Source organism: Rhamphochromis longiceps, linkage group LG16, assembly GCF_057381845.1.
Source record: "Rhamphochromis longiceps isolate RC_006_pf linkage group LG16, R_longiceps_female_GT1.1, whole genome shotgun sequence".
In the NCBI taxonomy this organism is placed as follows: domain Eukaryota; kingdom Metazoa; phylum Chordata; class Actinopteri; order Cichliformes; family Cichlidae; genus Rhamphochromis; species Rhamphochromis longiceps.
In genome coordinates this window covers 25,695,359-25,721,836 of record NC_140572.1, presented here as the reverse complement: position 1 = coordinate 25,721,836, position 26,478 = coordinate 25,695,359, and the positions used below count along the sequence as shown (strand labels likewise).

Genomic DNA, 26,478 nt, shown 5'->3' with positions numbered 1-26,478 from the left:
GTCAGTGTGTGTGAATGAGTTAACCCTGACTTTGTGTTTCAGGGGTAGGATTACTCCTGGGGTCTTTGCCCTCTGGGCTCATGCACCTTCTTCCTCGCCTGTTCATCATCATCTGCTATTTAAGGCTGAAGAAGTGCTCCGGTCGATCCCAGATTGTTGCATGAACTGTTCTAGTGTGGTTCATCTCCTGATGCTTCGTTCACATGTTCTGCTGTTCTTGAACTCATTAATCCCTCTTCTGTCGAGAATCCATAGTTTTAAAAATTTGGAGATGTTTGTGGAGAGTATTCTGTGGAAAAGAAATATGTGGGCTTACCTTCTTACTTGACCCTGGAACTCCTTGGAAAATAATCAAAGTCTAAATAGATGGTAAATGGCCTGTATTTATATAGCGCTTTACTAGTCCTTAAGGACCCCAAAGCGCTTTACATATCCAGTCATCCACCCATTCACACACTGGTGATGGCAAGCTACATTGTAGCCACAGCCACCCTGGGGTGCACTGACAGAGGCGAGGCTGCCGGACACTGGCGCCACCGGGCCCTCTGACCACCACCAGTGGTCAGAGGGCTAACCCTAACCCTAACTTCCAACTCTTGAGCCACAATCGCCCTTGTGACCATATATGAAGGTAAGATTGTGAATGACTGCTCCTCCACTGGCTGGAGAAGAAATCATTTTATACGTCTAAACTTTCGACCATAAAATGTTTAGGCAAATTAGAGATGGTCCAGCAGAAAATGATTAAGTTAAACTATAGAAATACTGAGCTAAAGTCAGCATAACAGCATAACCCCCCTCCAAACCTCTCCATTTTCTCTTTAACTAGATGTCTTACGTAAGAAGTATTAACAAAATGTGCGTACTAGAGCAGAAAAATACTCACATTAACTGATAATTAGAGACAAATGTAAATGTTTTACGTAAACTTCGGTAGCAATAGTGTCACCTTCATAGTGGAGAATCACAAATTGCAAAATAAATAAATATTTTCCTGTTTTTTTAAGATAACATATTCGCGGTTTTTATCAGTACAAAATGATTTTTTTAAAGCCGTGGTTAATGGCAATAAAAACGTCCCTGTAGTCGTTGTAGTTTCTCAAGAGTAGATTATTTTTGCCTTCACTGCACGTGCCGACTTGTTTTCCTACGTCACTTCCTGCGCGCCAGATCCTGAACCAAGAAGTTGTAAACTAGCGTTAAAAGTTTCTGCTGACGACATTCTTGCAGACTTCGCTGTTTTTAGATTGTATTTTGGGGTCATCCGCTTCAGACGGCTTAAAGTTTAAGTATCTTTAATGCTACTGTGGTTGTTCCGATAATATTATGTTGCTAAGTTTGACTGTTAGCAGCCAGATTAGGGTCGCTAGCTGCTACCATTAGCAACAGAAGCAGCAGTGCAGATAACGTTAAACAAAACGAAGTTAGTAGCTCTAAAAGGCAACATGGATCTACACAGATCACCTTTTTGCAGACGTAGGGTGTCTTAGATTGTAGCCGATGTCTGCTAGATAGCTCTAGCTGTCAACATGTCTAATCAGCTGACTGCAGAGCAACAGCGAATGATTGAGGAGAACAGGCGGAAGGCTTTAGAAAGACGAGCCCAAAGACTTGGACAGGCTAACAGCACCAATGTTAAGCCCTCAGTAGGCTCCAAAAGTACTTCAGTGCAAACACAGCTCCCCAAACAGAGTCCGGATCCTGTTGCCTCAGTTCAGCACAGAGAAACCTCAGTCTCGGGACCAAAATGCTTCCCCCCTCCCTTAAAAAGGGAACCACAGAGCCAAAGTCAGCAGCAGCTGCCTGGCACTAGCAGCCACTTCAACCAAAGCACTGTGTGTAATTCTGCATCTTCAAACCAGGTGGGGTTTATGCTTAAATGTGCAGTCATTTACTGTCGGTGAGGATAGTTTTATAATGCTTCGTATTATATGTCTCTGCAGACTCTTACTAACTCAATTCCTCTGGTAAGTCAACATTTGAGGAGCTCCGTCTTGTCTCCTGAAGGAAGCATCCCCGTGGGGCCAGCTCAGGGCAAACATCAACTCTCATCCAGCAGCTCCGGAGGTGCAGTTGGCTCATTTTACAAGCAGCCCAGTAAACCTGCTCAGAGTCAAGTGGCACAGCTTTCCTCTAACCCCACCTCTACAAATGTCGTACCTGCAAAAAAGCCTGCCATCTCTGTAAGGGGAAGATGTGTACCTCACACAGAAGACCGTTTCAGGGTAGAAGTGAGCTACCATGCAGGGCTTATTGCTGTTTTCAAGTCCATCCCCTCAAAAAACTATGGTAAGTGTTTGAGATGCTTACTGTGCTGTTTTGCAGCTGATATGTTACTCCGTGAATTTTGCAGTGAATTTTCAGTGCTTGTTACTCTTGAAGACCACCAAAAGCCATTGGTATACAGTCATATCAACCATGTGACTAGACATTTACAATGTGACACCTACCTCCTAAAAGTGTTATTGACTTGGTTAGATGCTGTCAAGTTGTTTTCTTGAGTTTTTCTTATGATCATGCACTTGGCCTCCCTCACTGCACTGAGATCTCATTGGATGTCATATTTAAAATTACAGCACAAATTCAACACTTTGGATCAGCTTTAGATATTATGTCAGTTTCTTTTGTCATAAAAGGGAACAGGCCTCACCTGGCCATAAAACTGCTTACCAGTCAATTATTCTCTGCTTGAATTAGTCTCTGAAAATATATATAAAATTTTTGTAATTCCTAAACAGTTAATGCAAAAACTGTAAAAACTGTTATCTTCTTTTATGAACATAAATCTCTAATCCTATATAGGATGATTAGCAATTTTAAAATAGTTATTTTGTATTATATACTGATTTTGCTGGCTTTTGGAATTAAAAATGCAATTTTCTGCCTTAGATCCTGCCACCAAGATGTGGAACTTTAGTCTAGAAGACTACCGACAGCTAAGTACGGAAGTATTCACAGGATCTTCCATATTCAGGAGCTCAACTCATGCACGCTGCTGTTTTTAAACAAACTCTGTCTTAAATCATTACTTTTTTTCTTGACCCCGTATTGCAGTGGAGGAAGCAGCTGCCATTCCTTCGGTGTCTTTGAGACCTTTGGAGGGAATGGAAGCGGTGGACGTGACGGAGGCCACCAGCCGAGCTCGGGACGGCACGGCCCTGGCAGCGCTGCTCAAGTTATGTAATGGCTGGCAGAAGCCCGGAGCCACTTTGCAGGGCCAGTGCATTCTGGTGTCCCAGACAAAGTTTGAGGTGGACATTGGCTACCATGTTGATGTCATTGCAGCATTCAAGCAAATGCCAACAAAGAACTACGGTAACAGTGGCTTTATTTGATTATGTTTGTTTTTTTGACAGTCTCTTTGCTTTTGTGGTTTCTGATCTCAGATTTTTTTTTGTCTGTGGCAGACATGAAAACAAGAAAGTGGAATTTTTCACTCGAGGACTATAAGAGACTCAGTGAGTAATGACACTGGCTTTATTTAGCAGGTCTACCAATGTCCCTGTTACATTTGCCATCTTGTCTTACCGCGCTGTGTTCCATACCCAGTGGATCTCCTCAGTGGGATAGCAGCAGTGGAGGTGGAGCCTCTTCCCAGGGCAATAATCCAGGCTTTCTCTGCCAGGTTTGATGGGACTGAAGCCAGGATTTTAAACGTCCCTGAGGCAGACCTCTCTAGCATCGACCCCTCTCTCACCCGAAGCCTCATGCCCTTCCAGAGGGAGGGAGTCAAGTAGGTCTCTTTGGGTAGTCATTATTGCTCTTTCTAAGCAGTGTAGCCAATAATAACAATAAACAGTTATTTATTTGTAATTTCTTCTATGTGTGCACATTAAAAGCCACTGTTTGTGAGACATTCCAGTAATGACCTTTTATCTTAAATATTTCCTTCTGTCTCTGCAGCTTTGCAGTGTCTAAACAGGGCCGCCTCCTCCTGGCTGATGACATGGGCCTGGGAAAGACTATTCAGGCCATCTGTATAGCAGCTTATTACAAAAAGGAGTGGCCTTTGTTGGTGGTGACTCCGTCCTCTGTACGATTCACCTGGGCTGAGGTAAAAACTGTGCCTAAAGAAAAATAAGCTCATTACTTAAGAGGTGCTAGAGTTCATCGCTTTGTTTCCATTTAATAGCGTCACGTTCGGTCAGCACGCGCCGTCTTAAGGATATCCTTCTACTGTCCTTTGACTCAAACTCTGTTCTCCACATTATAATCCTGGTTTCTGCTTAACTCTCTCTGCATTTGAAGAATGTTAATGTGGTTCCCTGTGGACTTCTTGCTCTTTGTTAGGTGCTTTATCTTAGCAGCGAAGATGGCAGCCTTGAATTTAATGCTTCCATTTCTTTGTCTCATGGGTGACAAATTAGAACTGTGAAGCACTGATTTATGGTGGAGGTGTTAATACATGGTGTATTTATTTGACTCCTTTCCTTTGACTGTTTTTATCCTGAAATCAAATATTTAAATGCACTGTTAATTAGTTCTTTTCAAGTTAAATGATTACTTGTTTCATCTTGAACTTTTCAAAACAGAGAAAAACATCAGTTATTTGTTACCAGATCCACAGGAAACATATTCACATGGCTTGCTTTTTATCTACTTAAAAATAAAACTGATATTAAGTTTTCTGTTTCTTTGTGACAAAGAAAAGTAGACTGGGAAATTGTAATCTTAGGTACAGTGCTGTGCAAAAGTCTTGAGTCACCCCTCATTTCTTTATATTTTGCATCCAAGTAGACAGTCTTTGATGTCATTTTTAAAATGGCTTTCTGAAGGTCTTGCCAAGTTTTTATTTGGGTATCAACTGCTTCATTTTCAGCCCAGTCCTTGTACCTGACCAGAGGATTTCTTTTTTGTGACGCTACACAACACTGGGGTGTAGAGCTGGGCGATATATCGAGTTTTTAAAAAATATCGATATATTTTTATACGAGATATAAGATCTGACAATATCCTTTATATCGACATAGTCTATGTTACGTTATAATTATACTTGTGGAGCCGCAAGTTTGCCTCTCTTTCGTCCACTTCCGTCTCTACGCAACGTTACTCGGCCTCGCCTCTCTTTCACTGAACACAACTCCCCCTCCTCCCCCATCGCTTCACCTGCAGGAAGCGACAAGATGGACACGGCAAATCTCCGTTAACGAGTTACTGCGCATCGCCCCGTGCGTGGGGCTGGACGGCGTCAATGTGTTAGCTAGCTAACCACGCTAACGAGCTAACCACGCTAACGCCATGCAGCCCAGAGGTGCTGCACGGACTAAAATCCTTTCATTTTCTCAAAAGTTGACAGCGCGCCTTATGTATGAATTCTGGTTGTGCTTGATGGCCGCGAACCGATTTTATGTGGAACACGGCGCTCAGCAATCTGTCAAAAAATGTTTTAGTACGACTTTAGTAAGCTACGGAGCTGCACCGCTTGATGGATTGTCGGAGCATTACGGCTGAGCCTCGCGGAGTGATACGTACTGTGCTTCAACGTAATATTACCCTACTGTGTATAAGGACCATAAATGGCACCTGTTAAGAGACGTGGTTGCGAAGCGGATTTCAAACTCCAGGCTGTCAGTCACGCAGTACAAGTTGGGAACAGAGCAGCTGTGAAATCTGTCTTTGTTACTATGCTCAGCGTCTTTTAGTTTACATTTTGACTGCACAATTGTGAGCTTTTTGTTATGCACAAAAACAACATTGTTTTCTTTTATTTATGGAGCATTATTATTTAATAAATGCTCATAATTTATTTTTGAGTAAATTTTATGTACATCTGCTCTATGTTAATAAAAGTGCCTGTGTGACATCTGGGACACAGCTTTGACTAAGAACTCTCTTTTTGTTCTTACTTTATGGCTTTAAAAAATATATCGAGATATATATCTTATATCGCCATCCAGCTAAAAAATATCGAGATATGAATTTTGGGTCATATCGCCCAGCCCTACTGGGGTGAAACATTGTTGTCTCTACAAAGACCATATTCACAAAAAATCATAATTTATTCCAATCTCTTTAGTTCAGTCTGCAAAAATTGCCAATGTTAACACAATTTGACAAAGGGGAAAAAATAGTATTGTTGCACCAACAAGGTGGTTCAAAGAGCTATTAGCCTCTAAAGAATAGAAGAAACTGGAGAAAAAAGAAATCTCAGGCTCCGACAGTCTCGGTCGTTGTGTCCTCAGGCCTTGGGGCGATCGTGGCTCAAGAGTTGGGCGTTCGTCTTGTAATCGCAAGGTTGCCGGTTCGAGCCCCGGCTTGGACAGTCTCGGTTGTTGTGTCCTTGGGCAAGACACTTCACCCGTTGCCTACTGGTGGTCAGATGGCCCGGTGGCGCCAGTGTCCGGCAGCCTCGCCTCTGTCAGTGCTCCCCAGGGCGGCTGTGGCTACAATGTAGCTGCCATCACCAGTGTGTGAATGTGTGTGTGAATGGGTGGATGATTGTGTATAGTGTAAAGCGCTTTGGGGTCCTTAGGACCAAGTAAAGCGCTATACAAATACAGACCATTTAGCATAAAAAAACTATCTATAGCAGATGAACAGCAACTGACGCAGAACGTGAGCGTGATCCATATTAATGAAGGGAAGCAGGCCAAAAAGGTAACACTGAAAACCAGTGGCAACTGGTCTGCTAGCCAAAAATGGTTGACTTTGAAATATTAACATCTCTTTGTCCCTGTCTTTCAGTACTTTCTAGTGTCAGTGACCATCCGTGTCTTATGTTCTGTAGCATCTATTTTTTTTTTTTGTTTAACTTGCAGCAGCAGTGCATTTTCAAAACCAATTTCACTCACTTTCACAGCCCCCCCTCCCGCCCCAAAATAGGACGAAACGCAGTCCTCTTATCAGAGGTTGAAATCCCAGTCACCGGATGTCGTCCCATTAAAGGACACTTCCTCTGTCTGTTAGTCTTGTGCTTTGGGCCAAATGTACAGCACAGCACAGGAGCTATAATTTAATGAGTTTAAACTGGGCTGACAAGCGAATGGCAAGAGAGTAAGCGAATTGTCAGTGGGCAGTTTTTCTAAACTGCATGATTGATTGTTTTTCAATGGGAGCACTCTTGCAGTGGTTACCATGAATTATTTGTGGTGGAAAAACATAAATTAGCTGTTATTCACAAAGTAATGTTGGCTATAAATTTAAGAAACTGGTGGGATCCCAGTGCTAGTTAGACCAATCCTGATGCTTTGAGAGTGTTTTTTCAGTCTGTCTCTCTCACACGAACCTTTATCTGTGCCTGCAGGCCTTCAGACGCTGGCTTCCCTCCTTGACTCCTGACAGCATCAACGTAGTGGTGAAGGCCAAAGACAGTCTGCGGTCTGGTTTGATCAACCTCATCAGCTATGACCTACTGAGCAGGATGGACAAGCAGCAGCCAGGAAATCCCTTCAATGTTCTCATCATGGTGAGCTTATTATTTAAACATGGCTGTTTTCAGTTCACATTCATGTTCAGGTTAAGGTTCCTAAATCCTCGCTGACGTGTCGTTCTGTGTAGGATGAGTCTCACTTTCTGAAAAACATGAAGACTGCTCGTTGTAAAGCAGCATTGCCTCTGCTGAAGGTACTTTTTTTTTTCTCTCTCTCTCTCACTTTTATTTAATGTTTTACTGGGATTAATAATTTTGTTAGATACACCATAGGGATTGTTTGTTTTTTCCTCCTTCCTTTGCATGGGTCACAAATTAGATTTGTTATTAGATTATATTTGAACGGTTTCCCCTCATAATTCATTAAAATTCAGGTAAGGCCCAGATTTCAGTAAATCTGTGTGTCAGATAGCCCATAGGCTGGCTGAACAATTGATTTAATTTTGAAGGCAAACAGATCTGGGATTTCTGCCATCAGACAATTATCTGTTTCTCTGCAATTTACAATTTAAGCGAAATCCACAGTCCATGCGACTATTAATATCATGGTTATTTTTCCACCAAGATTAAAAACATGTACCGTAATTGTCGGGCTATAAGCCGCTACTTTTTGCACAAGCTTTGAACCCTGCGGCTTTTAGTCAGGTGCGGCTTTTCTATGGATTGTCCAAGATTTTTGTCATATCGTAAGAGGATTTATTTTGTTTGTTCCGCTGTTGTACGGCACTACGTTGACTGGCAGGAGGGCATGTGATCAGACACACAGTATCGGGGTTCAAGAGTGGTATGTTGGTCACGTGTCCATCCGCCAGGCAACATAGTGCTGTACAAGTAGCGCGAAAAACAAACTTCAAATTAACGCTACGCGTTCAGCGGGAGTCGTGGATGACGAGCGGCGATAAACTTGCGAAAAGCAAGTTATGCTCAACTCCACCGGTGGAACCTGACAGCGTGGAAAAGTGTGAAAACATCCACGATCACCAACGGATTTCAAAGGGCTGGACTGCTGCATGATGGAGAGGAGGACACCGCCACGGCCCTTCTGAGGGTGTTCGACTCTGACACTGACAACGAGGATTTCTTTGGTTTTGTAAGTGACAACGAATGAAAGAAGCTGAGAGTGGATGACGTAGCCATCCTGAGCCTGTTCGTTTCCGACACTGGAGGAGAGGACTTTGGTGGTTTTAGTGCGCAGGAAGATGGTGGTGAATGACTGACTTTTCTTCTTGTTAAAGCCGTGTTGCTGCACCTGAGCCTAAAAGGTAGTCCGAATCTATTTTTCTGGTGTGCTGTAGGTTATTGTTATGTACTACATTTGTTACTCATTTATGAAGCACAGCACATGTTTCGTACTTGTAATTACCGCTACTTGCACATATACCTAAAAAGTTATGCAAATATGTACCCATAACTTGTTTTTCAAAATATTAATAAAAGTGATGTCTCCAAACAGCCATCTCTTTCCTGACAATTCCCTTTGTGCATATTCTCTTACATATGATAAGTCAACATTGAAACACCTGCGGCTTTTGGTCAGGTGCGGCTAATGTATGTACAAAACAGGATTTTCCACTGATTTTAGCTTGTGCGGCTAATATTCAGGTGCGCTTTGTAGTCCGGGAAATACGGTAATCAAATCAAAATATATAATTTGCTCCCATGGACTAGACTGAGTAAACAGTTCTCTGTGATCAGAGTTGTCCGTCTTTCCATCCTCAGGTAGCGAAGAGAGTGATTCTCCTGTCGGGGACCCCCGCCATGTCCAGACCGGCTGAGCTGTACACTCAGATTTTGGCCGTCAGACCGACACTCTTTTCACGCTTCCATGAGTTTGGGATCCGCTATTGTGATGCCAGACAGGTAGTCTGTTAACTATAAAGAATTTTTGCTACACTAATTGATGTTTAGTGCTGTTTACTTGTATGTGGCTGTGACTCCAGGACACATGAGACTATTAGAAGACTAGCCAGCAGATATATCTGTGCCTCGCCTACTTTGTAAAGTGTCCAGTTCTTGATCGGAGATGTCTAGCATTTGCAAAATGGGTTAAATAATTCATAGGACTGCTGACAAGTACACAACAGGTTTATGAGGTTACAGTTAGTGCATGCTGTAAAACCAGTGTAAGCTTATGACTGGTGTATTGGTGTTTAAACACATGTTTGACTTTTATTAAAGCAAATTTTTGTAGAAGAAAGAAAAAATCTTAAAGTTTACATTCAACTCTTTCTAAGTATAACATTTGAACTTTTACATGCCACATTTTATTTTCCACCAGTCATTCCCACTATCACCTGTTCTTTTATTTTTTTGCCCTTCACTGCACCTACAGATGACCTGGGGCTGGGACTACACAGGCTCTTCTAATCTTGGAGAGCTGAAGCTGTTGTTGGAGGAGTGTCTGATGCTGCGCCGTCTCAAGTCTGAGGTCCTTTCCCAGCTTCCCGCTAAACAGCGCAAGGTGGTCACGGTGACCATCGATGGGATCAACACCCGCACGAAAGCTGCTCTGTCAGCTGCAGCCAAGCAGCTGGCCAAAGGACATCGCAATGTAAGTCATAGGTGTTGAAACCTTTGAAACCCGGGAAGGTAATAGAATTTGAATACTGTGTTTTCTAATCATTTCTACATAATCAGGAAATCATAGAACTGATGGATATACTTTCAATGGACACTTTATTGAGTGTACCTTTTCAACTTCTCATCTAATTAGCCAATCACATGGCAGCAGCTCAATACATTTATAGTCATGGTCAAGATGAGCTGGCCTGGTCTTAGTATTCCCAAAACTCCTGATTTTCCCGCACATCCATCTCTACAGTTTTCGGAGGATGGTCTGAGAAGGAGAAAGTGATTATTTATTATTAAGTGAGTGGCAGTTCTCTGAAAATGCCTTGTTGATGTCAGAGGTCAGTGGGGAATGACCAGACTGGGTAGGAAGCCACTCATATAACCACTCCTGCAGAAGAGCATCTCTGAACACACAACACGTTGAAGCAGATAGGCTACAGCAGCACTGGGCTAAAGTTCACAGGTGCAGCAAAATAGGACAACAGAAGGGTCATAATTTGGTGTAAACAGCATGAAAACGTGGATCCATCCTACTTTGAATCATTGGTTCGGGCTGCTGGTGGTGCAATAGTGTCAGGGATATTTTCTTGGAACCCTTTTGGTTCCTTAGTACCAACTGAGCATCCTTTAAAAACCAGACACTACCTGAGTATTGTTGCTGACCATGTAATTTATGGTTGTACAGCCAAAAAATCTGCATCAATATGGACCAAAAACCTCTGAGGAATGTTTCCAGCTCTTTGTTGAATGTGCCACAAAGAGTGAAGACAAAAGCAGGTCAAAATCAAAGTGCCTGAGTGTATATTTCAGTAGTTATAAAATATCACAATATCTGCAAAAGTAGGATTTGTTTTATGTCTTCACTTGTATTGCTTGTACGCTCCTAAAATACAAAATTCATAACAAAGACTGTGACTAAAAAGACAAATCTGTTAAGAAGAGGCTGAGGAAGCTTTTAGTTAGCCCAAGGTAATCAGATGTGTTGGCTCAGTCCTCGAGCCTCAAGCGCACACAAATGCTTTTAAACGACCCAGAATTCTCCGGCCCAGCCTCATTGGAGTGTTTATACGGCCCGATGGGAGTGAGTCGCTGAGCTTGATTGTGCATGATCACAGTACTCCTCCGAGTAATGGCAGTCTTATCAAATCATCAAACAGAATCTCCTGTCAGTTCTTATCTTGTGATGTTCCTTATCTCTTTTTCAGAAAATGGAAGAGAAGGAAGCCCTCCTCGTCTTTTATAACCACACAGCCGAAGCCAAGCTACAAGCCATTATGTAAGTACAGACCCTCTAATGGTGGGGATCAGTGAGTCGAATCAGCTTATATTTGATGAGCGCTGAGATTAAAATGTAAAATGAAAGAGAATCTTTTGTCAGAGCATTATGATTGCACCGCACTGGAGATAACCAAGACTTCAGATAAAGACTGAATATTTCAATGTTTTTTTGAAATGGTTCAGCTCTGCAGTATGTTGTTCTGTCCCTCTCAGGGAGTACATCATAGACATGCTGGAGTGTGGGAGGGAGAAGTTTCTGGTGTTTGCCCATCATAAATTAGTCCTGGATCATATCACGACCGAGCTGGGGAAAAAAGTAAGGAAGACACATACTGATGATACCCCACACAAAGGGCTAGTAGTGGAAAGTGATGCAGCTGTGACGTAGAAGAATGAAGTTTAACTTTTTTGTTTGTTTGTTTGTTTGTTTTAAACCGGTTACTCAGATGAGATCTTTTGTGGGAGTAAACGTCAAACGGGTCAAGTCCTTCAGTAGCTGTGGAGAACAAGTGTGGGCGGCTCTGAGCACATTTGAGCTTTAGCACTACTACTATGACTTATTGTTCTTTCAAGTTTAATAAGGATGGGATTATTTAATTAATTTGGTGATTTATCTTGGTCTGCTGCAATAAGTCATTATTTTTGAGCGATTGTTTTCAGAAAATAACAAAGGTTTACTTCCTCCTCAGAATGTCGGTTTTATCCGCATTGATGGGAGCACTCCATCAGCGGAGCGACAGCAACTGTGCGAAAGGTTTCAGTACTCAGCCAAGACCTGTGTGGCGGTACTGTCCATCACTGCAGCTAATATGGGCCTAACCCTGCACTCTGCAGACCTGGTGATCTTCGCTGAGCTTTTCTGGAACCCCGGGGTGAGACATGGAAAGCTGTCCCTGCAAAACACTCCGCTGTCACTGAAAGGACACTGTCAGTAACACCATTCTTTAATATTTTGGAATCCCGCTGTTTAAAAAGCTCCGGTTTGCTTCTCGGCCCACACATCAAATATAGAACAAGAAGTGTTCTAATGCTACCAAGCTGAATCCGAAAATTAGAGGGCTACTGTATTAATACTGGTTGTCAGCATTTAACTTTTAAATAGGGAAAGGAAATTGAAAATATAAGATATGAAAGCACTTTTGTTATAAAAAGATAAATTAGTTACCGAGAAGAAAAAATAAATAATAATCTGCTCTTTACAAGACAATAAATGTGTTAATTTAATCTCTAAAGCAGAGTAATTTTAATATGGGAGTCTGTGGGGATTGACTCACGTTTTAAGCTACCCTCAAGTGGCCTTTAGAGGAACTGCGCTTTCATGAACACCACAGTTTTTCTGGTAACAGAGAACACAAAATTACATTATGACATTAGATTATATGTTATAATCCAGCCATAGTGTGTGTTTTAGTAATCATCCATGTGTTTAGGTTATTTTTTCCTGGTAGCCTTCGAAACATTATGTCGCTCTGTTTCTTATACCCACAATGTGATAAATTCCCCCAAAACCTGAAAGGAGACATTTCCCAGAAGCACACATCTTATGCGGGTTAGATTTTTTTTTTTTTTTTTTTAAAGGAGTCGAATGCAGAAAAAATGTGACTCATTATAAGCACATATTCAGCCACAGCTTCAGTTCCAGGTGGAAACTAGTGCTTTAATTTCAGCTGTCGGCAGATAAATTAAAAGCTTGAATAATGTCTTTTCATCGATTTTTCTTCTTGAGGAGTCTTTGGCCTTTTGGGGTCACTGCAGCTAAATGAAAAGCCAGAATCATTCTCTAAAGCTGTGAAACTCCTTTGCTCTTTTTTGCTATAAAGGAAAAAGCTTTTTTCCTCCACTGCAGGTTCTCATTCAGGCAGAGGATAGAGTTCATCGTATTGGACAAACCAGCAGTGTGAACATTCACTACCTGGTTGCCAAGGGAACTGCTGATGATCACCTATGGTATGTGTCAATCAGGAGGAAATACTGTATGACCCAACTACAGGCATTTATGTGGCTATTCAGACTGTTTCCTGCAACATTCATTAGTCTTGGTCTGTAACAGCAGAGGGAGGAGGAGGGGTTAATGTGGGCTGACTGGTGTGCATATTGTGACAAACAGTGAGTGAAGGGCTGGACTGATATTTATTTATGTATCATTCCAGGCCCATGATCCAGGAAAAGATGAATGTCCTAGAGCAAGTGGGTCTTTCTGAGGCAAACCTCTCGGAAACTGCAGAAAACACCAGCTTCCACTCCAAGGTAAACTGTGTATTTGTATGTAAATTAATAATGTATAGTGTTGTTAAGAGTTTTTACATATACATTTATGTTTTAAAACACACTGATTATTTCTGTTTGTCTAGGATCCTGCCCAGAGGAGCATCATGGAGATGTTCCAGAGATCATTCTCTGCAGATGACGACATGGATGAGGCCATCTTGTTGGAGGCCGCAAATGACTGGGAGGACACTCCGCCCGAAACCACGTCTGCTCAGCACCACGGCACCAGTACGGGCAAGCAGTGGAGCTACAAAGACCGATGATTGACCAATTTTATTGCCATCATTTTTTGGGTTTGCCCATGGAGCAAAGCCTAGTCCTACATCTCAGCTACATCATGCCTGCACTGAGTTGAAAGTTATTTTAATGGGTGAAAACTACAATAAATCTTTTTGTTTTGCTAATACAGGAAAATGTGAAGATTTTTTTCTACCATCCTTTTGACATCCTTTAAGTTGCATGGTGGCCAGATTACATGTTTAAACTCCTTCAAGATACTTCAGATTAACTTGGATTATAGTCATTTATAGGTTTTAAATTTATAGACTGTATGTAAAAGAAGGATGTTACCACCTGTGATGTAACTGTTAGTTTATGAATTTTTGATTTGAAGCCAGAAATGACCAAATTTACATGAATGTGGCGTGCTAAATTATCAGCAAATGATAAGTCTTTTTTTTTTTTTTTTTTTTTTTAACAAGATAAGCCATAAACTAATACACAGTACAGACAATTCCAAATACAAAACACAACCAAAGTTTAACTTTGAAACTCAAAACTAAGATGGGCAAGAAGTCCAGTTCATTGACTCAGATTAGATTAGAGCAGCATCTATAAACTATTTAGAGCTAAGTAGGAGACTGATAAAATATTTGTTTCACTCACCAAAACTGAGCAAAACCTTTGTGGATCTTTTAATTTTACCACATACTAAGCTGTCTTATGAGTCACATATTTCCACTAGAGACGCTCCATTAGGCACCTTCACTACAAACTGGAAGCAGCATATGTTGGCCTGTCTGTTAGTAAAAGTAGCCATGCCCCTAATTTTAAGCTTTAACAGTCCCCAAATGGGTGAGTTTAACCTTAGCTTCTCACTGCCCTTGTGCATTTACTATGAACAGGGACATTAGTTCCTTATTCATTTTCTTAACAGATCATCCCACTCAGGGTTGTGGGTGGGCTGAAGCCTATCCAGGTTGTCATATGGTGAGTGACACCAGACACCAATTTTTCATACCAGGCTGAAAACATGTTATTTAATTGGCTGAAATCAGCAATTTTAACATGAGAGGCTATGGGGATTGATTTACTTTTGGAGCCACCCTTAAGAGGGAGGACAAGTCTCGAGAGGAACTGCAGTTTTTTTTCCTTTTCCATGTTGCCTTCATTTTTCAGTCCTGGAGGTTGCAAGGTGGTTGAATTCTGAAATCCTTTTTCAAATGATCTGCAAGAAATACCTAATACTAACAATTATGTAGCTTTTTAGAGCTGTTAGATATTTTCTTTATTCATGCACCTCATTAAGGTAGTTTCAGTGTGTAATTTATGTCCCATTGTTATAGCAATATCCCGCAATAATTACGGTAAAAGGAAAAAACTCACCCCTTGAATAAACAGGAGTAACACTCTTTATACTACCTTCATATTGTTCATATTATCACAGCACTGTGGTAGTAAATTACAGGAGACAACCTAAGGTACTGATAGTGGCACAGTGTACTCACTAAAGGATTCTGTGAACACTGAAATTGTCAGTCGCTTTTTGGTGATTGTACTATCCTGGTTTTAGTCACGTAGCCCGCGGCTGCTGATGTGAGCTGAGAGAGCCATCAAACTGTCGACGGCGGTATTAAGCGAACACGTCTACAGTGTTTCTTGAATGTGCCGTCTTGATACGCCACCTACAAAAGGTGTAAAAAGTATGATATATATTTGTCTTGTTTATTTCATGATTCATAGAATGGCAGGCGCTCTGTTGTTCCCACGATTTTACACATTAAGCTTATAATAGAAGAGAAAACACAAGGTGTGATGATTCAGTTTGAGTGCTCTGGATCGATGCTTCCTCCTGTTTGTGGGTCATCTGCAAAATAAAGAGGGATGCTGAAGATAACTCTTCTAAATATCACTGCTGATAAGTAATAACGGCTTTGCTGAACAACACTGTTGCAGTGTTCATAATTTATCAAACATGGGCTGCACACAGATTCAAGATTCTGTCCCCTGATCCTAATTATGCATTAAAAAAACATGGCAACAGAAAAAAGATACAGCACACTGGAGGTGCAATTTTCCTCCGCAGGTATGAGATGGTATGATTCAATCAAGATTTACTTCATTCCCTACACACGGAGAGGCTGTAGCGCCAGTTTGCATCGCAATTCCAGCAGCTGTTTGTGACATTATGGAGATGAGTGGCATTAGTTTTCTCTCAGTCAGGAGAGACGCCTCTTCTTGTGCAAGTAATCTTGATTGTCATTGTAAAGAGATGTATCTACTCAGTGTTCACAGTAAACAGTAATTGTGGTGTCCCAATTTCAGTCTCTCTTTAGCTACATTGTTGACTAACACACAGAAAAATGGCCATTAATAAAGTCAGTAGACATACAGATACCAATACCTCATCCCTGTCTTTGTAAAGTGATGAAAATACTCTATGGCTTTCTCATCAATGCGAAAGCAACTTAAATTCTGCAAAAGTGCAGACTCTAAAGGGTCAAGTCCCTTCAGTTGAAGATTGTATAATTTCTGGTTTTCTCTGCAGCCTTTACTTCCTCTTTAGCCAAAGATGAACAAAAAAAAGATTTATTTCAGTATGATAAGAAAAATTTAGTTAACACCAAGAAAATCGATGTAAAAAATCAGCTGCAAATTGTTATTTAGAGGAAACCAGATGGTGTGACAGATGGTAAAGACTTTCACACTCATTATATGGTCACCTGAAATGGGATCGTCACTGGTGAGCTCCGCATCTGTGCTGATGTCACCGAAGATAAAACGGATCTTTTCCTCCGCGTGCTGCTCGTTGGAAGAACCATGAACTGAGTTATGGAGGATGTCTGCAGCAAAGCGAGCCCTCAGAGACTCCGGGGACGCTTCCTTTGCCTTGTTCGGGTCTGTGGGACCCATCATGGCCCTCCACTCCTCCACCGCATTTTCCTTAGTGAGGACAAGCATCATACAGGGTCCCCTGAAACAAACATTTGTGGGATGTTTACACGCTGTAATGAAAATGCCACAGTGAGTGAAAGGATTGTCTAACTGTAAAGCTATCATGTTTGGCAATATGATTGCAAACATGCAAAGACAGAGGAATGCATCTGGTTGTTGGAAAGTTTGGATAACCAAATATACGAGGCCAGCTTTTCAGTCTGGCCTCGTATGCTGCCTTTGATATAACCTTGAAATATAATAACAAACATGACAAAATACTATTTTAATACTGAAATAACACACAAAATAATGCAGTTAAATTGTCTAGGGCAACAATGGGAGACTTCCTATTGTTACAACAAGCACCATTTGACTGTAAGGATGAATATGGTGCACTGCAGGTAAAAAAACGATGTGCAGGTGTCTCTGTTAAAACTGGGCCAGAACAGGTATCTAATTTAAATGATGCTACTTCTTTAGGCTTTAAATAACTATATTTTAAAATGTAGCTAGAACTACTTTACACTGAAATGTGGCCGGCAAGATTATATCGTAAAAATGTGTATCCGTTAATAGCTGTTACTGACGCTCTGGAGCTCTATAAAAGCTATTCAAGGAGGAGCTCTAGATTCATGTGATAGCCATCCTTATTGCATATATTAATACTATTAATCCATAATTAAGGCTAAAATTGAGCTAATATTGAGGCACTGAAGACATTTTTTCAGGCTGCTGTGACCAGCTGCACTCAACTCTCTCATTTTGTCCAAAAAGTTGTGTAACAGCCAAGTGAAGGAGCTAATTGGAGCGGAAGATAGCTCTAAAATCTCGATGTGCGATGTGGGACAAAGAATGAAACTGAGATGCACTTCGCAGCCACTCGCCTGAGGCTGCCTTGATTCTTAGCTGCTAAGATTACTGTTAAAAGTGCCATTAGAAATTGGAGTGGCAGCAGGAATTAGGGCGGGTATGCTGTCACTTTGCACTGCTCTGGTGGCTGTATTCGAGAGCAGACTAACCGACACATGAACTCCACCAGCTGGTTAAAGAAAGGCTTCTCTCTGTGCTCTTTGTAAAACTCCTCAGCCATCTCCCTTGACAGCACGGTCTCCTTTAGCCTTGTTACAGAGAAACCTCGGCCACGAATCTCCTCCAAAATAGCCTCTGTCAGAATGAGGAGCAAAAATATATGAAAAATATGTCAAAACAAAAGTAATGTCAAGCATTTCTGTGTCATAAAAAGACCTTTGTGTTCCTCCATTGCATCTGGCTTGATCACTGCCACAGTCTGTTGTTTAGGGAAGAAGAAGCTGATCTCTCGCTCTGCCTCTTCGCGGCTTCCACTGCCGTGGAGCTGGTTGATAGGCTTATTTTCCACTGCAAACTGGGCCCTTAGACTGAGTACGAGGGAAACAAAGAAGAAAATTACAAGTGTGATTGTACTGTCTGGCACTATCCATGTCGAAAAGAAAGTATTGATGGTTTCCAGAAATTATTTTCAAAGGAAAGGATGTAATTTAATGAGTAATTTTTGTGTAATTTAACTGTCATTTTCTTCACTTCTGTTCAGACTGCCTTGTTTGATTCCACTCCAGTTAGAAAGCACAGAAACATATGGTGCATTGCAGACAGAGAAAGACAACAGACAATATTTAATTGTGTCAAAGCACTGCTGTTTGAAAATAAATACAGATAGTTCATGCGTCTGCAAAAGAAAATGTTCATCCTTTAACAATGTCTTGGAGCAGATATATATGGGTCAGGGAATGGACAATTTATCTAAGCTTATATAAAACAAAGATCTTTGTCACTGAGGCTACCACAATCCCAAAACAGATTTAGCTTTGCTAAAGTAGCATAAAGACACTGTAATGTCTGTATGGAGCCAAAGAGAGAAGCTCATAAGCCACAGGTCTTCACAGACTGGACGGGTTCACCGCACCAAACATGCAGTTGAAATGTCGGTAGTGAATCCATCAAAGTACAGATGTATATGAATGTTAGATAGGAAGCACTTAGGCATAAAAAAGTGTTTGTATGGATGCTTGAATGAGGCATGTTGTATAAAGCGCTTTGAGTGCTCCAGTAGAGTAGAAAAGCACTATGTAAGAACCAGTCAATTTACTCATTTATATAATTCCTCATTCAAACACAAACTACTCAGAACTAAACAGAAAACACTACTCAGATCCAAAGTATACTCATCCTGCTCTCTTCCCTCTTTAGAGTCATTTCTTTTCTTTGACTTTTAAAACATAATTTAAAATGTTGCTTTTCCAAGGATCTACTCTATAAAAATATAAAGAAAAAAAGTTGTTTTTAGTTAGTCATAGTGGATGTCAACAAGTCGTATACACATTTTGCACAAATTAAAGCAAAGTCAGAAAGTACGAGTGATATATTTCCCAGTATGCCCCTCTACCATCAACTTTTCAGAAAAATTGTTTATTTATAATCAGTGGAGTGTAAAATGACTGACTACATATTTGCAGAGCTAAAATTCAATTCCATCCATCTATCTGTTTTCTTCTGCTTATCCAGGGCCAAGTCACAGGAGCAGCAGCCTAGGCAGAGAAGACCAAAACACCAAGGCTTTCCCAGGCCAGCCGAGAGATATAATCTCTTCAGTGTGTCCTGGGTCTGCCTCGGGGCCTGCACCCGGTGGGACATGCCTGAAATACCTCACCCAAGAGTGTGAGTGTGATCAGGGTCCAAAAACATACTTACATTTAATAAGTGATTCTAAACTGGTCATGGTTGTGAGGTGGATGAAAGTGTATGAGAGAAAATGTGTTTAAATCTCTGTAAATGTGTGGTTAGATTTGGCTTGCAGTCTGGAGCGCTTTAAGTGGACAGCAGGACTAGAAAGTGCTTTATAAATGCCCGTCCCTTTCCATTTTCAATGACTGCAATGGAATCAGACAGAATCAGACTCAAAGACACCCAGGGAGTCCCTGCACCACTTTAAGAACCACTTATCTAGCTGATTTTGTGTTGTTTGGCTCTTTTTGTAATTTTTCTTGACAAGGATAAAAAGAGAGGTGAAAAGAGTGCCGAGTTCTCTCTAACAAGCTGTTAGAATCTGTGACAGACAGTAGATTAGCTTTTTAAACTTCACTGCTTTTCTACTGGTAGTTTTCCTCACTGTGGTGCACATTACTCACCAGTCTGGACTCTCCTCTTTGGCTTTATTGATGTCAGAAGGACCGAGGATGGTTTTCCAATGACTTACAGCCCCTTTTCTGGCAAGAGCCAAAGCCAGCACCGGCCCACTGTAAAAATACACTTGTTGTATAATCATCTGGAGTATAAAAACAAAACAAGAAAATCTCTGGATTAATTATACAGTTTGTTGAAAGTTACCTGGTCATGGTTTGGAGCAGTGCAGGGAAGTAGTCCTCCTCAACATGTTGACAGTAAAACTGTCTGACCTGCTCCTCTGACAGCATCACCTCTTTTTGAAGCGCTATTATAAAGCCAGACTTGTGGATGTGATCTAAGATCTCTTCTGCAAAATCAGGGATATGAAATAAAAAAGAAAACATAGCAGTCTACCTAAAATAAGCATGTGCATTTTCACTGCATTGTACAGTGTCATTCAACACCTTTGGTGAAGGAGTCAAGGAGCAGTCTCGCTGTTAATATGAGCTGTTATTGAAGGTGTATCTGTGCTTGCCCACGTGTGTACTTGTGCATTTGGCATGAGCCCCACCTCTGTTCTCCCTGGCAACGTCGGGGCGGATGAGAGCCAGTGTCCTCTCCACATGCTCTTCCTCCCCATCCTGCTCCATTACCGAGGCCGTCCGAAAGTTGGGGAAGAAGAAGGCGAGTTCCCTGCTGGCCTGGTCGCTGTCCTCACTACCGTGCACTGCGTTGAACAGTGTCTCTGTGCCGTATTGTGCCCGCAAGCTGCAGGAAGCCAGGGGGGAGAAAGGAGAGGAGACCAGATGGTTGCTCAGCTGGTGCTCAACCAGAGAGAAGCATAATGTTTGGGTGTGTCTGATGGAGCAGGCGACAATGTGCTTTTTGTTCCTTTTTCCAGACTCCAGATTGTTTCGCACTGTTGCAATCAGCAGTGCAGAGATAAATGTCGATGCTGCAAACAAATGTTGTACTTCCCAGAAATTATAATTTACTTAATGACACTGGATCATATGCATAATTTCCAGTAACTAACCTTTCTGGATTTTCTCTCTTGGCTTCTTCTATGTCTGCTGGGCCAATAAACTCACGCCATGCCGGTACAACGGCTGCAGATCCCTCTACCTGAGAGAGTACTAGAATATGGAAGGGACCACTGGACATAAACTGCACCAAATCCTCAAAGCACGCCTACAAACCACCAACACATACAAAGAGCAGGCGAGACACAGACACATATGTTAATGCACTGAATACAAAACCTGCAAAAACAAATACATATACAACTCATGCCCATTTATTATTTTCTCAGCAGTAGTATTTCCCAGGCTTTTCTCACATATTTAAAATTTCTGTATCTATAACAATTTGGTCTCGTCAAAAACAGCACCATAAGCAAAATAGAAAAAAAAGCTGCTTACACAGCAACTCTATTTTGAGCCCCGTGCTAAAATGCAGATGGATGTGTCATGTGTAGCAAAGTAACTGAATGATTTTTGCACTGGTCGTGACTGCTCTGCTACCGGTATGTTGACTCAGAATATTAATGGCCCTGGCTAACATCACAAACATTCACTGCATCATCATCAGTTTTCCTCACTTTGACTTGAATGTCAATCTATGCAATAAGCCTCTGTCTGTGAGAAGAATTGTCTTTTTGTTATTCTATACCATTCCCCTCTATTTCGCTATACCGCACCTCTGCTGCTTTGTGTTGGTAAAAATCTCGAGCTTCAGCCTCCATTAGCGTGCGTTCCTCATGCGCCAGGATCTCAAAGCCAGCATCCTGAATCTATCCAGGAGAATATCAGCATCAACATAATGAATTAATATCAGCAGGAAAGCTTGAGACAATCTTTTCTTCTCCCAATGTGAGCAGTGATCTTCTTTATGTACCTTCATAATAATCTCATTTGCCTTGCCGTGAGCAACGGCGTCTGGTTTAATGATGGCAACTGTGTAGGATTTACTGGCAGGGACTGCAAGAGAAGAGAGGAGCTTGAGTGATGATCTGTAATTCTGACAGAATGCAAAATATTCCACAGAATCAACAGGAAACACCAATGATAAGTAACATCAGCACTGAAAATACTGCCAATTATATTTTTCCACAGTACCAATTACACTTTCTTCATTTTCCAAATGTTGTGGCAACTCCTCCTCTTCTTTGTTCTCCTCATCTGTCAGACCATTATCTTTCACCTAACAAAGACACAACAAAGGAAATAAAAATAATGAATCCCTAAACATGACTGTCTTTACATATGTGTGTATAAACTACAGCTATGGCTAATGGTGGCTTTAGTATTTTTTAACGTGGCTTTATAACTTTTATTTTCCACCCAAGAGTCACATAAGATATAGAAAAAAACCCCAGTAAAGCATTAGGTTCTAACCGGGAAATGTTTGTTATTTTTGCTCCAAATGTCATTAAAACAAAATCTTTACTTAGCTGGATACAATTTAATATATATTCGACTTCATTACACGTCTGTTTTCAGGAAAACCAACTGCTCTCTGAAGTCCAGAAATTATTAGTAAATGCCAATTTCTCCCTAGGGCCCTGTACAGGTTATTTTAACTCGCCAAGCGACTAATAAATTCTAATAAAAATAACCTACAAATAAATAAATGTAATACATTCAACTGGTAGCCTTTTAAACCATACTTATTGGAAATGACAGTGCAAAGAGTGCAGGCTGTCTGTTTTGCCCTGAGATGCAGCAAAAGACTAATTCATACACAACTATTAGTGTCAGACTGACAGGATTTTGACATGAACTTGGTGGTTATTAGGCTTTATTTTTACTCTAAATGTCGAAAAATAAATAAGAAACACCTAAAAAAAAGCTGCTGATATATTTTCTGCTGCTTGACTTAAGTGGCTAAAAGCCATCATCCACAGAAGCAATTCTGAAATACTACTGTAGGAAAACGAAACGGGTAAATAATAAAATAAACACGGACTGATTTGATTTTAGTCACATTGCTTTCAGCACTGGTAACATACACGCTGGCTTACTGTCACGTTGTTATGGACTACTTTACTTAGAACAGAAAAATTAATTAATATTAATGCTTTAACAAGCCGTGACAAGGCAGCATGTCTGCAGAGAAACACTCTATTGTTCTGGCAGAAATATGTGTGAATTCATGTGTATAATGAGCTCCTCACCACTTTGCGTTCACCACCTTGCTCCAGGACCAGCTTCTCTTTGGCTAGCTCCTCCACAATCATCCTCTGAAGCATGGGAGCGTTTGCCCCACGCAGTACAGCCACCAGCTCCCCACCCTGTTCATTCAACACAAGCCTAGTAATAAGTTAACTTTTTTTTTTTTACATTTAATTTAGCATTTATAAAATGGTGAGATACAAAAAGGCTTTAGAGGCCTATGTAAGCGATCCACAAAAATATTTAAAAATTTAAAAAGAGCAACAAGCTTAGAGACAAGTGTAATTTCGATCAGACAAATAAATATTTCAACAGAATATATTTAATTTACAGAATATTTTTTCACCGCAAGGGGGGCATGGCTCTAAAGCCATTTTCACACACAAACTACAGGCCTGAAATTTTAGCTGCATCTGAGATATTCAACTTTAACCAGCCAGATTGCAAGTACAAAATCTATATGCTGGTCCCATGTGAGAACAGTCTAGGTACATTAATTATTCACTTAATATACATCAAGTGAGTGGTGTCATGTTTCCTGGCTGCGCTGACCAGGCACCACCCTCAATTAAACCAAGCACATTGCTAGTAGTGAGAATGTACCTGAAGATGGTTATGTGATGCAAACGATCACCCATAACAAGACTGAATGCTGGTAAGGGAATGCCTGCATATGCTCCTAATATGGAAAGGCCTGCATGGCTCTGGCAGTGTGGGTTTGGGCATTTTCCTGCTGAAAGAGATGCTGCTGGTGTACTGCTGCAAGAATGGGACAAGTAAAGACTGGAGCGCCTCATCTCGATACTGCCATCTAGTCAGATTTCCACCAAGAACACTCGATCAGACATGGTGCTCTCGTGAACAAGACTGCAGCAACACATGCCAGCATCCAGCATGCGAATAGCCTGGCCTTGGTCAGTCAGTCAGTTGCAGCATGGTGGGACACATGACAATATTGTACATACAAAGGGTTTTTTGCATTCTGTGATCACTTGGCTTGAGACTGCACTAAATTGAGCCAATTCATAGGACTTCAAATGACTTATTTGTGTTTGATAAACAAATCACCAATCTCATTTGAACTGAGAATATGTTTGGGCTTTCTAAGACATGCTGAGAAAGGGGATTTAAAGCAAATATTGAGTCAATATTTTACGGCACAAAACATTTCTTTCTTTGACTAGCATACTTGCTTATACTTAAATGTAGGTACAGAATAATGCAACAAATTTAATTTAATAATTGTAATAACCATTACAGGCTACAGGTATCATAAACTGAAATAGACTGAAATAACTAGAGACAGAAGTTGTGTATAAAAAAACAGCAAAACACACAAACCTGTCTGGCACAGTATAATAGTATGCTAACACTCTGTGTTTACTAAGCCATTTTTGCGACATTAAAATCCTATATTCAGCCACTGTGATGACATCTGATATTTGATTTGTATACTTTTAATAAGGCATTTTTATTTGTTTGATATTGTTTATGTTGAAACTGAAACTGAGACACACACATATATCACTTTGTTAATCAGCTTTTATTTAATTAAATAATTCATATAATTATTAACAATCATTTAATATTTAATTTATAGGTTTACTTCTCTTTGTTTTATTGCATTTTTTATTTTTATTTTAAAGTTAGTTTTCATCTTTATTGAAAGGTGTTTTGTCATATTATATTGGATACTATTTAACTATATACAATTCTACATATTTAAGCTAATACATTTGAGATTATGCTTAATTTAATAAAGAAATTTCGCAACCTTTGGGATAAGAAAAGTATACTGAATCTTATCTTAGTAATAAAGCACTGAACACACATTTTGTCGTTGAACTATACAGTCAACTATATAGCATATAGCCAACTAGCCACATTATTAGGCATATACGACCTTACTAGTACTGGGTTTGAGCCCTTTTTGCCTTAAGATCTGCCTTTATTCTTCATGGCATACATTCAGTAACTTGCTGGAAACATTCCTTAGAGTTTTTTGGCCATATTTACATGATAGCATCACACAGTTGCTGCAGATTTCGAGTTGACTGCACTGCAAATCATTCATTCCACCACATTCCAAAGGTGCTCTATTGGATTCAGATCTGGTGACTGGAGGCCATTTGAGTACAGAGAACTCATTGTCATATTCAGGAAACCAATTTGAGATGACTGAGCTTTGCAATATGATATGTTATCCTTCTGGAAGCAACCACCAGAAGATGGATGCACTGTGGTCATAAAAGGATTGACACGGTCAGCAACAATACTCTAGTAGGCTGTGGCATTTAAACAGTTAGTAGTTGGCGCAAAGTGTGCCAAATAAATATCTCCCACACCATTATACCACCAGCAGAATGAACAGTTGGTACAAAGGATGAATGGATGCATGTTTTCATGTTGTTTATGCCAAATTCTGACCCTACCCTCACATCACCAGCTAACATTTTTCCAGTTTTCCATCGTGAGCCATGCCACATTCAAAGTCACTTAAATTACATTTCTCCCCCATTTTGAAGCTCTGTTTGAACTTCAGCATGTCATTCTGACCACGTCTACTTGCCTAACAGCATTAAGTTGCTCCTGTGTTGAGCACATTGGGTTGGCTGATTACATAGTTGTGTTACTGAGCAGTTGAATAAGTATACCTAATAGAGTGGCCAGCGACACACACAGACACACACTCACCCCATAGAAGAGGAAGGTGGGTTCACATTTCCCTCGATACCTCTCCAAAACATCAATGCTGTCTGCTTCAGCCTGCACCAAAACACACTCACACACACAATTTCAAAGGTCCTTCTCTGAAAATTTTAAATTCTTCATATTTTTTATTGACTCTTCTTACTGTGGCAAAATGAAGCAAGTCATCACCCAGTTCATTCTTTATTTTTCGCAGGAGACTAACCACAGCACGACAGGGACCACACCATTGCTGATACACATCTACGACTGCAATGAGAGAGTCAGCAACTGATTGTGTGCGTGTGTGTGTACAAGACAGGAGGACAGAAAGGAGGTGTGGTAGGCTGGTACAATTATCACACTGAGCACAGGGGGGCAGCAGAACACAGCAAATAAGTAATGACGATGCCAGCAGTCCTTCACATCACGCTGTAACATCTTTATAACAGTTCTCGTGGAGCGTTCATTTTTATTAGGACAACAGCTCTTTTACTGATGAAAATCTTACCTGTTAAACCCTTGGTTGCAAGAATCTCTTCCCATTGCTCTTGGTTTGTGACGGAAGCCTGGATATGAAAAGACAAACTGTTATCCCCAGAGATGATAAAAGTAGCTTTAAAAAAACCCCCACAAAATCACAAAAACACAACCTGCAGCGTTGCCTCCTTTTTCTTGCCTGCCATTTGTTGGTCAACTTAAACAATATATTTAAACTAAAAATATAAAACTACTGAGCGCAGAGTAATATGCTAAAAAGAAAAGGATAAAGTTTAATTAGCTAAAATGCTAACACGCCGAAATGGTGCTCGCGCTTGTTTGGCCCCTTGGTTG

At 40.7% G+C, this 26,478-nt stretch overlaps 2 protein-coding genes across 4 annotated transcripts; one reads left to right on the top strand and one right to left on the bottom strand.

Annotated features, from left to right (window-relative positions):
* The first annotated feature begins 1,148 nt into the window (after window positions 1-1,148).
* On the top strand, window positions 1,149-14,307 carry smarcal1 (SWI/SNF related, matrix associated, actin dependent regulator of chromatin, subfamily a-like 1). Its single transcript, XM_085383860.1, has 17 exons — window positions 1,149-1,862; window positions 1,944-2,289; window positions 2,890-2,940; window positions 3,055-3,315; window positions 3,408-3,458; window positions 3,550-3,733; window positions 3,904-4,054; window positions 7,244-7,405; window positions 7,498-7,563; window positions 9,089-9,229; window positions 9,702-9,920; window positions 11,146-11,216; window positions 11,432-11,534; window positions 11,908-12,090; window positions 13,065-13,165; window positions 13,369-13,465; window positions 13,570-14,307. Exons 1-17 carry the CDS (start codon window positions 1,530-1,532, stop codon window positions 13,747-13,749), a joined length of 2,700 nt encoding a protein of 899 aa, XP_085239986.1. The 5' UTR covers window positions 1,149-1,529; the 3' UTR covers window positions 13,750-14,307.
* LOC146651237 (thioredoxin domain-containing protein 6-like) lies at window positions 9,935-26,463 on the bottom strand. Of its 3 annotated transcripts, none has more exons than XM_085383861.1 (16): window positions 26,298-26,463; window positions 26,156-26,213; window positions 25,811-25,914; window positions 25,651-25,737; window positions 22,959-23,075; window positions 21,901-21,985; window positions 21,680-21,762; window positions 21,483-21,575; window positions 20,820-20,974; window positions 20,355-20,551; window positions 20,006-20,150; window positions 19,807-19,914; window positions 17,888-18,039; window positions 17,662-17,806; window positions 16,429-16,679; window positions 9,935-10,205 (listed from the first exon to the last, which is right to left on the bottom strand). In XM_085383861.1, the coding sequence occupies exons 1-16, from the start codon at window positions 26,328-26,330 to the stop codon at window positions 10,144-10,146; spliced, it is 1,875 nt and encodes a 624-aa protein (XP_085239987.1). In that variant the 5' UTR covers window positions 26,331-26,463; the 3' UTR covers window positions 9,935-10,143. The 3 variants fall into 3 exon arrangements, with proteins under 3 accessions (XP_085239987.1, XP_085239988.1, XP_085239989.1); XM_085383862.1 differs by having other exon boundaries at window positions 25,651-25,722; XM_085383863.1 differs by lacking the exons at window positions 25,651-25,737; window positions 25,811-25,914 and having other exon boundaries at window positions 9,936-10,205; window positions 26,298-26,450.
* Between the last annotated feature and the right edge of the window lie 15 nt (window positions 26,464-26,478).